At 45.7% G+C, this 16,325-nt stretch overlaps 1 protein-coding gene and 1 long non-coding RNA gene across 7 annotated transcripts in view; one reads left to right on the top strand and one right to left on the bottom strand.

Moving 5' to 3' along the window:
- Positions 1 to 16,325, top strand: part of Prosap (SH3 and multiple ankyrin repeat domains prosap) — a 241,989-nt gene that overhangs the window by 63,448 nt on the left and 162,216 nt on the right. For 3 of the 6 annotated variants that reach the window (XM_050194460.3, XM_050194459.3, XM_050194464.3), the window contains exon 2: positions 10,075 to 10,164. The exons of 2 other annotated variants lie outside the window; for them this stretch is intronic. In XM_050194460.3, coding sequence (XP_050050417.2) covers positions 10,097 to 10,164 — 68 coding nt within the window. In that variant the 5' untranslated portion in view covers positions 10,075 to 10,096. Of the gene's footprint in view, positions 1 to 7,830; positions 8,825 to 10,074; positions 10,165 to 16,325 lie in introns of those variants that run through there. One more of the 6 variants, XM_055062202.2, reaches the window with a different exon arrangement.
- Positions 1,596 to 15,670, bottom strand: LOC129380625 (uncharacterized). Its single transcript, XR_008608807.2, has 2 exons — positions 14,291 to 15,670; positions 1,596 to 2,425 (listed from the first exon to the last, which is right to left on the bottom strand). It is a non-coding gene; the product is annotated as an uncharacterized lncRNA (long non-coding RNA).

Below are 16,325 nucleotides of genomic sequence, written 5' to 3'. Positions count from 1 at the left end.
CGTCCTTCTGCGTCTTTTTCTGAGCCGTCTGCGCGCTGCCTGTGTAGTAGCAGACGATTCCACAGCTGCGGGCGGCCTTTCCACGACAGGGTACGGCGACTTGTATGCGAAGAACTCGGAAACGTGCGTGGCTTGCCGTCGCGTCGAAAAGCCCGTTTTTCCGGCATTGTTACTGAAGCCGCTGCCCCGCAGAAATCGAAGTGCGACTGGTTCGAACAGCGATTTGTGTAATCGTGCGGCGTATGGCCTTTCTGCGCTGCAGCGAAGGGGGTCGACGTTTAAGGTCGGCACTTTCGCGCACGCAAGTGAAAGCGCTGCTTCTTTGTAATTGTCGCGGTTCGGCGTGTCAAGTGTATATAGTGGCGTATGAGAAGTGCGTTGAACCGAACTTCTGACGTGCAAGAAAAAAAGAAAAAGAGAAAGGTTAGATGACAATACGCACGCTTAATGCGGGAGATAATTGCAAGCGCTACACATTCTGTGTGCGTGTTTATTAATACGCTCTTGAAGTTCAATATCGAAATACCAACTATAGCGTGATCCTACACGTGCATTGGCAAGGACGCTTGGCGGGATGTGGTAATTGGATTTCGTGTCACTTTAATTCAACCAGCTGCTTTACGTTTAAGTTTACATTGTTCACGAGACACTTTTCGCTAACAATACGAATTAAAGCAAATCGTGTTGGCATGGTGTCACTTTTCTGAGCTGCAGTATTTTGGTCCGTTTTAGCGAGGTTGTTCACGGAACACTTCGTTACGATCGGAGTGCAAGGAGCGATAGTAATGGCACGTTTAGTTCTTTCACGACGGAACATTCAACACAATAAACTACATTTTCACAGCTCGCCGAGCTGCTAAATTCTCGTCACATTTGTCGAGGACAGCGTCATTATAACGGCATTGCCTGATGCGTACTGCACCGACGCCAGTGCGACAAAGTGCAAGAGGATGCCGACTGTCACCCGTCTCACCCCGGCGTCTTTTTTTTTTATTTTATTTCCGGATGTTTTGATGACACGAACGTTGAACGCACGCCAGAGCTCGACTCAGCACGATGTGTACCGTAGTGTGTGCAGGTGCGGTTTCGCTGACATTTAGCGATGGCGTCTCCCCCCCCCCCCCCCCCCCCCCCCCTCACGTGCAAGCAATTTACGTCAGCCAGCTGCTAAAGGTGGACACCTGGACACAACTGTAACGCACTTATCTCAAAGAGCGGGTGGGCCTTCATCACAGTATATTAAACGCTTTCGACTAGTGCGTAATGAAAAGAGAGGCCTGTACCGAACAACTGTGGAAAGCTGCTGACTGGGACGTGGCTCTTATCACTTAGCGACCACATCGTTCAACGTCCGGTGGAGCAACCCGAAATAAAATCCGCCCGACAGGAGTGAGGTGATATCGGGGGAGGGAGGGGGGTATGCCGCAGTAGGCATATATGTATATACATACGTATGTAAATCCATCAAGCTGGAACACTGCTGACTTTTGTTCTGCCGCTTTTCATATAATTTTCCCTAACGTCAACACATTTGCTTACGTGTGGGTGTGTGGGTGTATGTACATTGCAGGAAGTAAAAAAATGCCACATGTGGATGCTTTCAGGATCATGGTCTCAGCTGTGCACGCATATTTTTATTGACATAAAAGAAAAGTACAATATGTTGATGCCCAAATGCGGCAACGGCAACCTCTCTTAACATGCAGTGTGCAGTGCACAGGTAGCCTTATGCACTGGTTCCCAAATTATTGTGTGGACGTAGAAAGAACGAAGTTGTATAATTTACTGCGAACACAATGATATATATGGGAACCTAACAATCAAACAAAACCGTTGTCAACAGAAGCAGTGTTGTACCACTTTACGTATACAAGTGACAGTACAATGAGAAAATACTCGTATGAGGGAAAGGATTATCTCGAGAGTATAGTGTAAGGCAGTCATAGGGCATATGTATTCATCAGTTAACAGTGCCACTGTCCTCAATAATTTTTTTTCTTTTTACTATTTGTGTTCTGTACTTTGGTTTCGCGTCTAACTAAATATACCACAGATACGTGTCCGCGAAGTGGGCTTTGAACCATAACCTAACCTAACACGAACGCAACTAGAGCCCGAAGCGCTTGTTTCCCACTTCGGTGGACGAAGCATTTTGTAGCAAAGAACTGGCTCTCCAGAGGGACGCAACATCTACAGAAAGGACGTGGGACGATATTTGCGCGGTGTCGACTATGTTGTACAAACGTTGGGACGCCGCACTCTGGTAGGCCACGCCCATCTTGTAGTCTGAACACAGAAATGACAGACTACGTCTCTTATGCCGCTCAAGTCGCCCCCGTCAAGAGCTCGTTGCTGTAAGAGTTTCCGTTAATTCGTGACCAGGAAAGAGAGTCAGTCACTGCTGCCATCGGTTGTTGTGAGTTTCCTGCGCAAATTACAAGACGAAGTCATACATGGCGCTAACGTCTACAAGTATGACGGTTCATCTAGCGATGAGAAGGACGAGCTGTACACGGATTTGCTTATTCTACGTCCCTCTGGATTCGTATGGGCTTGTGACTTTTTGATAAGCGATCGCCTTTAACAAAATGTGGCGTTAAAATGGAACGATTCGCAATGGTTACGCATGCGAGCAGGGACCGTTTGTCTTATGTATAGCTGACGATATTTTCATATGATTTCTCGGAAATTTGGTAAGATGAAGTCCAATAAATAACACCGCAAGGACGTCTGAAGCCAGCAGCACGAAAGTTAAGACAAATCCGTGCACTAATAACGCACATAATTTCCACGGTGGCTGAAAAATGGCAGCGCCAGAGTTTCCTTCCAAGTATCGCGAACTAACATATAGTATATATGTTTATATAGAATATAGGAGGATATGTAACAATACAGACAACATAAGTGACCCATATTATAGTTGGACATACTTCAGAGCAATTTTTTGTAGGGAATCTATATAGGAGCTGTTGACGCGCCTTTTTTTTGTATAAAGTTCGAAGTTGTGCGACGACCAAGCTTGCGCTTAAAGCAGTGGTAACTTTTTCTCTCTTAAAGACATTTTAGACTTCAGAGCGCCGCACAGTGTTACACAAGCACAAAGGGGTGTGGATGACCCCACTGACAAAGCTCGCGCACGACTTCGTCCCATAGACGTTTTATCGTTGCTGACGTCCAGATGTGCTGTAATCTGGCAGACCGCATACGTGACAGCGTTTGTCGCAGTACTTATATGGGAAAACGAAAATGTCGCCAAACGCGGCGTTTTAATATCTATTCGCTACTGCGTGTTACGTGAGCCCTTATGCGATATCTATTCGTACATATATATATATATATATATATATATATATATATATATATATATATATATATATATATATATAGTGTGTGTGGTCTTAAAGAGAACGTGTAAAACACAAAAGAACAAGGACGAGACACAGTGCTTGTGTCTCGTCCTTGTTCTTCTGTGGTTCGCATGTGTTAGCGCTGTTTTAATTTTTAGGTATATGCATCAACTCGCCCTGAAAGAAGTTTTAACGAAGATGAAAGAAATGTGGTGCAATTAACTGTTCAACGTGCAGAATTAATTGGCGCCTAAAGGGGTTATGTTTCTTTTTTCTTCTAAAACGCCAACAACACTTTCGATGTTGGGCAAGAATGGCCACAGACGTAATTTTTATTTCTTACGTGCTTTCGGCGTCAGCTATGGGAACGAATACCGCGCTAGCTCCCTCGCTGTTCCCATCTGGAAGGGGGCCTTCCTACGGGCACGGTCACGACGTTCAATATTTGCGCCCTGCACGAGCCCGCCGCGCTGGCTCCGGCAGCAGCAAATATGGAGGGTGGAAGGGAGAAGGTTTGAAAGGGGTGGAGGGAGGGGAGAGAGAGGTTTAGGCGAGCGTCTAGGGGGGCGGGGGGAGGGACTCCGCAGTCTCACGAGCAGGGCACGTTTTCACCTCACGTTTCTCCGATGCCTGGTAACTGCAGCTCATATTTCACTCGGTTCTCTCTCTCTCTCTTTTCTTTTTCTTTAATTTGCCGATGCATTTGCTTCTGCGTGCGAAGAACCGGTGTTTAGGCACGCAGGTGACCGCATGCTGTTGCGAATGCCATGGCAATGCAAGTATGAGAGAGGAACTTCCCTCCCGCTTCCTTACCGGCCGAGCGGTTCGCGAATCTGTTAAATTGATTCCTTCCTTTTTTTTTTTTTTTTGCTTGATCGATAGGTTCTGGAAGTCAGCCGTTTGTCGCCCATCGCGAACTGGCTGATGTGATCCTTTCTTTTCCTCCTTTCTTGTTTATTTCTTGTAATTGTGTACTTAAGAGAAACGTTAGGGTTAAGCTAATAAAAATAAATAAAGTTCAGCGATTTCCTAGGCTTCTGTTTTGCATTCACATCCAGAGCGACACAAAACTATACGGACGGATAGTTTCGCGTGTACGTGAAAACTGTACACGTGCCGACTGTCAGTGGAATTTTGCCGACGAAGTTAGTCTTTTTCTCACCCTGTGATTGCGTCGTAAAATTAAGTTTCTACTAGAATGTTAGATTAAAGGCCTGGATTATGACACTGGTCGTTTTGTTTTTTTCGCAAACGAGGGATTGGTACATCGGAATGAACGTGGAGCCGGAAGACAGGTGGCGACGCGATGTTCATACTACCGCACTAGCTCCAAGTGACGTCACAGGTTCTGACAAGAAAGAATCATTACACTGCATTTTAAAATAGGCACATATATTCGACCAAAAAGGCCGTATTGGGAAGACCGTAAATACCGTAAAAAGATCACATTTCCCGTAAAAAATCGGCCCAGAATACGGGAAAATACCCTGATATCACTGACGTCACACCGATGTAATCGACGCCGCTTCTAAGATGCGATCTAACTTCGATAAGTTGAATTCGACTACGCTTCCTCCCTTAATGACGGCTGCTTTTTTTTGTCAGAAATACGCAGATAGAGTTGTGAAAGAAAAGTCAGGGAGACTATAAGCGGATGTAGTGTTTCGAATTAGTGTGCCGTTAAGGGGGGGGGGGGGGGGGGGCATTAGGTCGTTGCGTGATCTGGGTGATTAACCAGATCACGCAATGTGCTCGGCTGTAGCCTGTGGGCCTGGATTTTACTGTGCGTCAGGGCGTACTAGCTAAGCCAAGTAAGCATCAAAGAACATTCTGGCTAAAAGACAAGAACAGACCTGCTCAATTGGACAGAAACGGAAACCACGCGAAGCCTATTTTCGATTTATTTTTGGTGTGCTATCTGTGCGGGGCGTATATATATATATATATATATATATATATATATATATATATATATATATATATATATATATATATACACACACCACACCGCGGGATAACCCCGTTCTTACTTTGGCCGAGAGAGAGAGAATCAACAAGCGAAAGGCAGGAAGGTTAACTAGGCTGAGCGCGGTTACTTACCCGGCACTGCGGAAAGGGCAGTGAAAGGTGAGAAGGAGGAGAGAAGTAATGTGTACGCTACTGGCTGGTAACCCCGTAAAATACATCTGCACTGGGGTTACGGCGGGTTTCCGAGTCGTAAAACAGACTCGCTAATTAACAAACAATTCGACAAACAAATGTAAAGGAAAAGAAATATATCATCGTGCCACTCGAATAAGTCGGAATAAAGATTTCACGACGATTTATAATGCGCATGTCAAAGCACGTGCAACTTAGGGGCTAGATAAGCATAGCTAACACAGGCACCGGCTTCCAATAACTTTTATTTCGGTTAGACCAGGAGCTCACGCATATATATAGGCACAGCAACCACATGAGCATCACAGTTTAAAACCGAGCGCAAGGCAAGGAGCCTAGCCCATGGCATTTACCAATTCAGTGTAATGTAATGACTTTGACATGACAAATGGCATGTAAAAGATAATCGTGACCTCTCGGTAACCCATACTATGCGTACGGGCTACCGCCGCTGTCGCTGGGACGTTGCGCTGCTAAGCCTAAGGGCTCGGGATCGAATCCCGGTCGCGGTAGCCGCATTTCAATGAAGGCTAAAGGAAAAAAAAACGCTCGTGTACTGTGCACTGGAGACACGTTAAGGAACCCCAGGTGGGTCGAAATTAATCCGGAGACCCCCACTTTGGTGTGCCTCATTATCATGCCGCGGTGTTGGCACGTAACACCCCAGAAGTAAATTTTTGTTTTAATAGTTATCGCTGAACAGATTTATGCAAGTCATGGAATGCGCGCGAACGTGAATGCAGGCATCGCAAAAGATAATTAGATGGGCCTGCGGTTGTCAGGTTTGGGAAGTGGGGTTCGTAAGAGTGACGGAGTTGGGTTATCTTGGCGACGAAGAGTGCGCGCCCTGTTCATTAATGGCTAATCCCGGAATGTCCACCAAAGGCAACGCGTGAAGTAACACGTTGATTACATTTCCCGGGAGCATTAGGTAGTTGTAGCTGGCGCAGCTAACAACTGCGAAGGAACATCTGCGGCATAGCCGGATAAAAGTGTCATTTCCTTCTGTTTTCTTACCACTGTTAAGCCAGCTTTACCGCTATACAGCTTGCCAATCTACCCTGACGGACCAGCGTTGCACAGTGAAGCGAGAGTACTGGTTTGCGTCACGGAACCAGGAACAAAAACGGCAAGAATGGCTTGCCATCGTCCACCGCTAATCCCCCAATGTGCCTGGCCGGGTTAATGGAAGGATCACGGAAGCATTAACGATGCACAACGAGACAGCTCTTCTTGCTTTCTTGGAGGCAGGCAGCCGCTTTTGTCTTGTGACTGGTGGAGACGACCCGTACTTTTTTTCTCTTAAAGCACGAGATACTGTGGGAAGTAGTAGTCGTGGTATAGCCGATATTTAAGTTACCGGTTTAAGTCCTAACATGTTTCGGGATGTTAGAGAAAGAGATAAAAACAAAGAGGTATAGGCTGATTCGTCAGTTGATTACTTGCGTGGCTACCCTGTACCGGGAAAGAGAAAAAAGGCTTACAAGAGATTAGAGATAAGGAGAGAAGGAATTATCTAAGGCTATTTATGTACAGTAAGCGCTGTCACAGTCTGCGAAATGTCACACACTGTGTCGAGTGCCACACTCAGACTTATCATGTCGCACAGTCGCAATTCAATCTTCCTCTCTCTTTCTCCCTTTTTAAGAACACGGGAGCACCTTTAAGCCCGCTTGCACTGATGCCAGTCCAGTCTAGTCTAGCCTTCAACAATCCTGGGCCCATATTGACAAGAAATGCTCACGCTGGAGTTGTTCGTAAGAGAAAAATTCCAGCCAACCCTGATGCTGGACGCACTATCGGAGTAAACCTGCGGCTAATGGCAAAGAACATCTATAAACGGAAAACTTTGTGAATCACGCCCCTGAATTATAAGAGCGCACAAACGCACTGTCCTCATGGCGTCTGCAAAATACTAGCGCGCGCAGTTTTTTCAACAGCCTTTATTATTTTCTTCAGCACTTAAGATGGTTGCCGTTGGCTGATAAGAAGTGCAATGGGCCGCAAGAAATCTCGCAGTTAGGAGCAAGACGTGCAGCAAAGTGATACCCTCTTGTATGCAGCACATTCACCATGCCTACAAGAGTACAGTCGGCGTCACTCTTGTGTAGAACGCGGCAACGGCGACCGCCGGGCCGCTTTGTAGGCAGCCAGCGACATCTAGCGGTAGCTGCTGGGCCCGAGATTAGGTGCGTCGGCCGCGCGTACCCAGATACTTCTTATCTCGAGCCCAGCAGCTACCGCTAGACGTCGCTGGCAGCCTCCAGAGCGGCCCGGCAGCCGCCGTTCCCGCGCTCTACACAAGAGTGTCGCCGGCTGTACGTTGCTGTGGACGTTCGCTGAAAAGTGCGCGATGCAATGTCGTGCACGTTTACAGCAATGTGCTGACGTAAATACGTTACGCATAAACTGGCGGGGTCGTAGGTCCGAAGCTACACGGCGGCGTCGACGTACGAAAAAAAAAATGGGTTTAATAAATTCTGGTAATTTGGAATGCAGTCCTGGAGCCCATTCGGCCGCGTACACCGCGTTAAAGGTCGAGCTGGACGGGACATTGCGTGACGTAGCATGCTTTGCGTGTAGTACCGCGGTCGCGAGCTTGAGGGAAGAACGGACGCCGTATGCAAAAGAAAGAAAAAAAGAAGCCGTGACGACCAACCGCACTCGCATTTCTTCCTTTCTTCTTGTTTTCGTCTGGAAGCCTTCACTTTCACTCTTAGCCAAGCCTTCAAACTTTCCGCGAAGCGGGCGAAACATAAACGGCTATTTGAGCTTTCGTTGCCGAAGCGCAACCATACTATGACCATACGCTGCTGAGCAAGCAGCTATATAGAAACCTGCGTGACATCGAAGTGTCGTTGGCCAACGTAAAGTGCCGCATTCCGGAGGACGCTTGGCGATGTGTCGCGTCTCGCACGGAGCAAAGTATGCCATATCCTCGGCGGCTTGTGTGACTCACTCTCGAGACGAAACACTACACTCGGAGACGACGTCACCTCGCGTGTGATGACGGCGCGCGAAAATGCGCGTGCGAGAGCTGCATATACGGATACGGCGATAGGATATCGGGTTTCCTTTATCACGCGGACGTCATCGAGCGTCCGCGGACGCGTACGGCCGCCGCTGGGAAAGCGAGCCTCGCCCGTGTGTGTATTTTCAGTTCGCGTTCCTATGTGGCTGAACCTGACATGCGGAAAGACATTGTGCTCTCGTTCTCGGCGACATGATAACGCTGTACTACACCGGAGACGATTAGGCAAATCCACGTTCCCGCATGCCCCGTACTGAGGACACGGATGAGATCGCGTAACCTGCAAGTGAGTCTGATGTTTATGCGTCGCGGTATACGCTGTGCCCGCGGTACGAACGTGAGGTTGCATCTTGTAATCAGATTGCACTGTAAAATAATTTACACCCTTAAAAGCGAAAAAGGGTGTGAATGGTTCTATAACTCGCACCCTTCGGGTGTCCGTTATACAACACTTGAAGGGTGTAAGTTACAGACACATTTACACCCTTTTTCACTTTTAAGGGTGTAAATTATCTTACAATGTGGTCGCAGTAATGGCGTTGATGATGCACGCGTTATCATCGTCGGGACGATTATCCTACGAGATGCGTGGCGGAGATTGATTAAGTCTTTGTTGAAACCAGCGGTGAGGCGTATAGATTAACAGGGTGCATATTTTAGAGAGTTTGATAAATCGCATTTATACTTGTAAACGCGCGTTAAAGACAGATGGCTTCGTGTTTCCGCTGTCGTTATTTTTTTCTTCCCCCGCTTCTGCCTTGTCTTGAGCGCGCATCTGCACAGTTGAATAAGAGTTGAAGTCATTCAGTAAGAATGAGGGCTCTACTGGCTAAGCTTTTGCCTTTTTGTTACGTCATAAGAAAGCAGTCGATGTGATATTGCATGAAGCATAGCTATATGAAAGCATACCGTTAAGTCACGATTAGGATTGCACATAGTGACTTCTACAGCCTTCTAAGCCAACTACTCAGATGAAATAAAGAAGTTATAATTTGTGTATTATTATTATTATTATTATTATTATTATTATTATTATTATTATTATTATTATTATTATTATTTGCGGCATAGCTGCTGTTCGGGCAACATGAATTTGTTATGTTTTAGCTCTCTAAGGCATTGTTTAAATAATGTTTAGTTTTACTTTTCTCTCCTGTTTATTACCTGATTTTGTCTTTTGCTTGCCAGCGCCTTTGGTTTTGCTGTGATTTCCCCTTTTGAAAATTTCTAATTGCAACTTCTTTCTACTGGTGTTCTTTTTCTTTGTTCAAAATTTAGTAATGCCTTGTTGTTCTGGATTGCCTATGGCATTACCAATAGTGGTTCAGCACAGGTGCAGACTAAATGTACGAACAAAATATTATAGGAATAGCTAGGTAATCGTACCCGACTACACGACCATCTCTCCTCTTTTTTTTGTTCTTTATCAATCGTAACAAACTAGCAATCACTGCAACAACCAAGTGAGGTAAGCAAACATCCCGACGCTGGTGAAAGTAACGCTTAATGTTCAGAGCGCGCGGTTTGCATTTTCAGCTCGCTTCGCCACATCCTGAGGATGGACGGATCGCTCTCTGACGAATCTGAGAATCTTGGCAACTTTCGCCGATGGCGACCCTGCAAGAAGTAAGTTCACAGTTAAGAAAGGAAGAGGTCTATAATGTCGTAAGTCCCTTCGTAAGTCGTAACAGAGAAAGCGGAAAAAAAAGAAGACTTAGAAACCTCTTTGGAATGAAAAGGAGAAACCGAAAATAATTCTCTATGGCCGAGCTACAGTAATGCCCTGCTTTTTTTCTGACGTTATAGGGGGCTTATAAATATTTTGTGGCATTTTAATAGCTAGACTTGATTTGTTGTTTGTAATAATTTTCTTATTTTTACATTTTTATTAATTTAGTTCCTTCTATGTTCATTTTGGTCACCCCAAATATATTCATCTGCAGTGCAGCAAGCCTTGCAATTAGCTGGGCTGATATCTTCAGCGTTCATTAAATTCTTGAAGTCTTGTTCTTTCTCAATAATCTTCCGTATTATCTTGCTCGAAACGAGCAAGAAAGAAGGGGGTAGTATCGCTTCCACACAAAACTAGTCTGATTGCTATCTCGTAGTTTTAGATTTGACACGCTGCAAAAAAGAAAAATGCCTCGCTAAAGTGACTCGCAAGTTAAAAGAAAGCTAGCAGAAGCAGCTTTCTTGTTGCTATCAGCAGGCTGCGTCATACTATAATTTTTGTTGTTATATGTTATGCAGCTGTACAGAACAATTAGGTAGAAGCTTTTTTTTTTTTACTTAAGACTGGAGAAAAACCATTGTATAGACAATACCTTCTTAACATTAGCACCAATATTTAGATTACCTTTGCGTATACAATAGTATTCATCCAGAGAAGATATATTGATAATTGAGAACTGCCTTTATTTCGTCGTATAATTTATACGCTATACAGTCAGTGATGTCGGAATCCTTAGCTAGTGGCTAGTCATGGATTCGTGCCAGCCCGTACATTAAGAAAAAAAATCGAATACAATGCGACTGTGCATATTTTTTGTAAGTGATGCGAAAACATGGCTAACCTTAACGTACCTGCCGTGGCCAGGATGCTTTCTCGCGGATTCTCGCTAGACTTCCCGCGGCTACCTGACAACGATCTCGGAGGCACGAGGTCCGCATAACGTTTACTGCATTAAACGTCATAACGCAGTAAACGTTATGACGTCTAACAAAGCGACGATAACGGCTGTCACCGTACCGCGAAGACTCGCCGAGCTCGTCGCAGCAATTTGCCGTGATTGGGCTCTGATGAGTGCTTAGTAAAGTTTGAGCAGATAATGAAAAAACATGGAATAAACTAAATTCAAGCACTCCTGAATCGAGGAGGACTGTCGCTTGGGCGACGTCGTCGGAGGTGAACTAGGTCGCGCACGCCAAGATAACGACGCCACTATCCGGTTATAGAGTGGCCTGCAGGTGTTATCGGGCGTGTCGAGTGACCGCGGCAACCGTTCTTTTTTTTTTTGGGGGGGGGGGGGGGACATCTTTCTGGAGCGATAAGGCTCAGAGAGAAATGGCCGCGCGACGATCATTGGAGAGATAACGGTGGTGAAGGCCTCCCCGTTTCGAGCAAATATTTACCGCTCATTTCCGGAGCCATTTTCTGGCGCCTCGCAATGATTTATCGCTTCTTTTCGAAGATGTTGGTTCTTCGCGATATTGCGTGGCGTTGCGCCGCTCTTTGGTCACGTTTGTGCCTTTGGATCTTCGGATAACTACGTTGTCTGTTCTTATCACATTCTGTTTCGCTGTATCTGTTATACATATATGGGTTGTTGTGCAGAAATTGAGATTGTTCTGTGTTCTCCATTGTTCTATGTTACAATGAACGAATAAATGTAATATATATATATATATATATATATATATATATATATATATATATATATATATATATATATATATATATATTTATATATAATCGAAAACAAACAATAAATAAAAGTAAAGCGAATAAGGAAATGCATGGCAAGCAAAGTCAATGAAACTAATGAAGAGAATTGCGCAGCAAACGCAAAGTTCACTTGACGTGTTTCAATGCCGCTAACGTAATAATATATACCATTTGCAGCGCTCACTCATTGGTGCAACAGTTCATTTACGTAATAAATCAATTGCAGGTGCAAACCCGCAGCTCATTTAAAGTTGCGTCCACAGTACAAAGCATATAAGTGCGTTACCTCGTACATAACTGTACATGACTACTTATCACAAACGCGGATCTTACCCTGTGCCCGCTGAAAGGTATGTTAAGAAGGCGTTCCCATTTGGCCGCAGATGTTCTTATTCTGTTTGTTTATGTTCTTTAATATATAAACGTATACTTAATAAAGACAGGCTCGCCCAACCTGACAAATAAAAACCGATTGAGGAAACAAACCAGCAATCAAGAAACGACGGGATAAGGTTGAAATAAATGTCCGAATGCCGCTCGCGGACAGTTCAAGGAAAGTTCGATGTAAACACATTGTTTGTCACAAAATACACAATTTGCACAGCAAGTGATGAGAGTGTGTAAAAAAAGAGAGAGCGAGAGAGAGAGAAACGCAATAAAATCAATCGGGATCGCTGTCACTGGCTATCTGGTTTGACTAAGTACTGTATAGTTCGAGTGAGCAAAAAGTAAGCAGATACAATGCGGTCCAGGTACACTACCAGCCATAACAATATCAGGAACATTTCAGCCAAACTTCGCAGAACATTCACTGTAGCACAGGCCTGAGCACGTCAAAAATACTACCACTTTCAAAGTACAGTATCGCCTTAGTAGCTCTTGGTGGACTAGGTTAGGAGGTGCCCGGAAAATTTCACCAGCAGAGGCCTGCACCGAAGGCCCTTCAACTAGTAGCATCTTCCAAACTAATAAAGTTTCATTCATTCATTCTCCGCAATGCTCGACACTTTCAGGGAATATTTTTGAGGCATTTACTGCTTGGAGCTACTGTTTATCCACGCGTGAATATATCGTCCTGCTTCCTCAGTGACAGTTTGTTCTCGTCACTTCGTGTTAATACTGGCTTCTAAAATTCTACCAGCCGCCCGCGCAACCGCGGGAAGGACCGACCAAAGTTTCCTAGAAACCGGAGAGGCAACCGGACATTGCAGCATTCTGTGTGGTCTACTGAAGAGGAGCAGAATGACAACCACAACAGCGACAATGCAGGTCACATAAATATATTGAAGTCGAAGTCACATAAACACATGAAGTCGTGTCGCCCATAATAACACGTGCGCCTACGTCATCATTTTTTGACTGCTACGTTTCGTAATTCCAGCGTGCTTCTTCCGGAGAGAGTTCGAGTGTCATTTGGATTTCCACCTGTTAAATGACACAGGCCACGTTATAGTTCTCTTTTCTTTCTCCCTGTTGACATCTTTTTTTTTTAAAGTTCGCGGCTATGAAGTGAGTACGAGCAGAAATGCTTGGTGACACGAGAGTTGCAGAGAAGTAATCATCATACGTAGAAATTGCGTGCTCGGAACACAGCAGCACGCATGATTTAAAAAAAAAAAAAGATAATAAAGAAAGCCCGTGGAGCCAGCGTTACGGCAAATGTCAGGCTGCCTACGTCGCTGCGCTGCTTTTCAATATGAGCCACGGAAACATAACAGAGCAGCTGCTCTTAAAAAATAATAATAATAATGCATGTTATACTTCTGCCACAGGTTTTCGGTGGCAGCACGCTACGGTCAAGTGCATACAAAAACATTTGGTGCCTACAGTGCCTGATTAAAAGAGAGAGAGAGAAAGAAAGAAAGAAAGGAAAAGAAAGAAATTTCATTCGCGAGACAACTGTTTGCGCATGTTGCGCTGGATAGAGAAAAACTAAACAATTTCAAATGCCTTTTCTATTTCCTAAACAAAGTGGAAGAGTGCAGAGAGTACCTACTCTATGGCAATGCCACGCGACAACGTAATCACGAGGGGAAAAAAAAGATGTGTTTTCCACGTGAGCAAAGCTACATGACAAACTGTCTTACAGAAATAGCAGATTTTCTTCTTCAGTAAGAAGTGTTTCCAGCGGCCGACCAAATTCGCTAATAACATGACCAGCATCGCGATTGGCCGTCGTACGCATGCGCTTACGATCAGACACGTTTTCCGAATACGAGCTCCGAGGTGCCCTGCACTTATTCCGGAGGAAATTTAAAGATTAACAAAGCAAGAAAACGAAGAAAAGAGAAACGCCACAGAACTTACACAGGACTGGCCGCAAAGGATCAAACGAGTACGGGGCCCCCTCGAGACAGGCGCCACAGATCTTAGATCGCACTTCGTGGGCCAGTCAATCGTTTCCCAGGTCTCACATTCGAACCCCGTGGTCTGAGCTGGCACGTGTCAGCGGTGTGCGCGGAGGCTTTTCGCCGTCGTTCTTCTTTTTAATTCTTTATACATTCGTTACCCTTCCTTCCACGCTGGAGCCGAGGCGCAAGCCTTGGGTTACGCACCGCGGCGAGCCCGGACCGCAGGTGTTTCGGCCCCACGACTCCTGCGCCGTTGCGAGCCCGCGGCCACGGCAGCCTGCACGGTTTCCGTTTGACGCCGATGCTCACAGCTGCGTGTCGGCGAGCGTGTCTGCTGGAGCGCTGCGTCCGAACCGCTATGTCTGCTTTATTTATTTATTGCCGCGTCTGCGAATGAGATCACCGGGCTGGATACGCCTTGAAAAATGGTTCGTTTCACTCTGGAATACGTATTATCGCGCACATGGCGGAGCCACTGGCACACGTATAGACAGACAGACAGACAGATAGACAGATAGACAGACAGACAGATAGATAGATAGATAGACAGATAGATAGATAGATAGATAGATAGATAGATAGATAGATAGATAGATAGATAGATAGATAGATAGATAGATAGATAGATAGATAGATAGATAGATAGATAGATAGATAGATAGATAGATAGAATTAGGTTGGAAGCGCGGATAGATTTACAACCCAAGGGTTAAACGCTTCTATGCGATCGACTCCAGCAGGTGGGGAATTTCGACACAACGTCTTGCAGTGTCAGGTGTCACAGCTCCGTGGTTCGCGTCCACCTTTGTAGTTCATGCTCGTGAGGCTTCACCGAGGGCGCATGGATTTTCGTTTTTCGATCGAAACGCTCGGCTGTGACGGCGAAGAAAGTGCGGCGGGCGTATGCGCCGACTGTGAGTCGACCCGCCAAGCTCGCAGCAAATCGCAATACTGAGGCCCTTCTTGCAAGCAACAAAGATTCCCGCAAAAAAATTACTGAAGGGAACTATGGCGTCATCGTCTGGAAGAGCTGCAAGAATGCCGGTACGGAAAGCGTGAAATGTATGGGTCTAGTGCATGCGCGTGGCCTAAATTTTGTCCCTCTGGCTCTGCAGTCTGCTTTGTGACATGTGAAATCGATCATCTCCGGCAAAAAAAAAAAAAAAGAAACGTCATTGTCGTCATCGGCTTATTTTTTATGTCCACTTCAAGGCGAAGGCCTCTCTCCCTGTGGTCACCAATCACCGGTGGGAGCCGAACCCACAACCTCCGCACGTTATGCGGAAGTTGTGGGTGTGTATATATATATATATATATATATATATATATATATATATATATATATATATATATATATATATATATATATATATATAGTAGGAAATTCATATGTTGCAAGCACGCTTCATAAAGAACAAGAGCGCAGATCCTTAATATCGCATAATCCGTCTGCTGTACAACCACCGGGCAAGTCTTGCAGTTCACTACTTGACATGGCATAGATCACTCGCTCTTATGGCTCGAAAGAAAAAAAGAAAAAGGAAGGCACGTGTACGCATACGTTGAAGAACAGCGCGCGATATCAGCTGAGCGGGACCGTTATTGGGCGCCGGAGCAACAAGGGGGCGCAACGCGGAACAATGGTTCAGGAACGAGAAGCCGCCGAAGAATTTCGCGGCGATCGGCAACATTCCTGCATTGTGTGCGTGTAAGCTCATTTGCTGGTGCTTGCGCGCCCGCGTGGGCTATCGCACGGCGAGCACACCGTGCGTCGTCCGCTATGCGATGCTTTGCCCCCCAACGGTGCAACGACGAATCTCACAACTTGACCCTCGGTGTCAGTGGGACGTCCACCTTGCGGTCAATCGTCGGGTCGATCAGTGACCGCGCGTCTGACCGCGCTCGCCGCGACGTCAGAACATGCTGTCCCCGATGCGGCCTCGGGCTGCTGTCACAGATACAAACAAACAAACAAACAAACAAACAAACAA

The sequence above is a fragment of the Dermacentor andersoni genome, chromosome 10, assembly GCF_023375885.2.
Source record: "Dermacentor andersoni chromosome 10, qqDerAnde1_hic_scaffold, whole genome shotgun sequence".
Classification (NCBI taxonomy): Eukaryota; Metazoa; Arthropoda; class Arachnida; order Ixodida; family Ixodidae; genus Dermacentor; species Dermacentor andersoni.
Note: the sequence above shows the minus strand (reverse complement) of the source record. Positions and strands in the feature narration are given on the sequence as shown.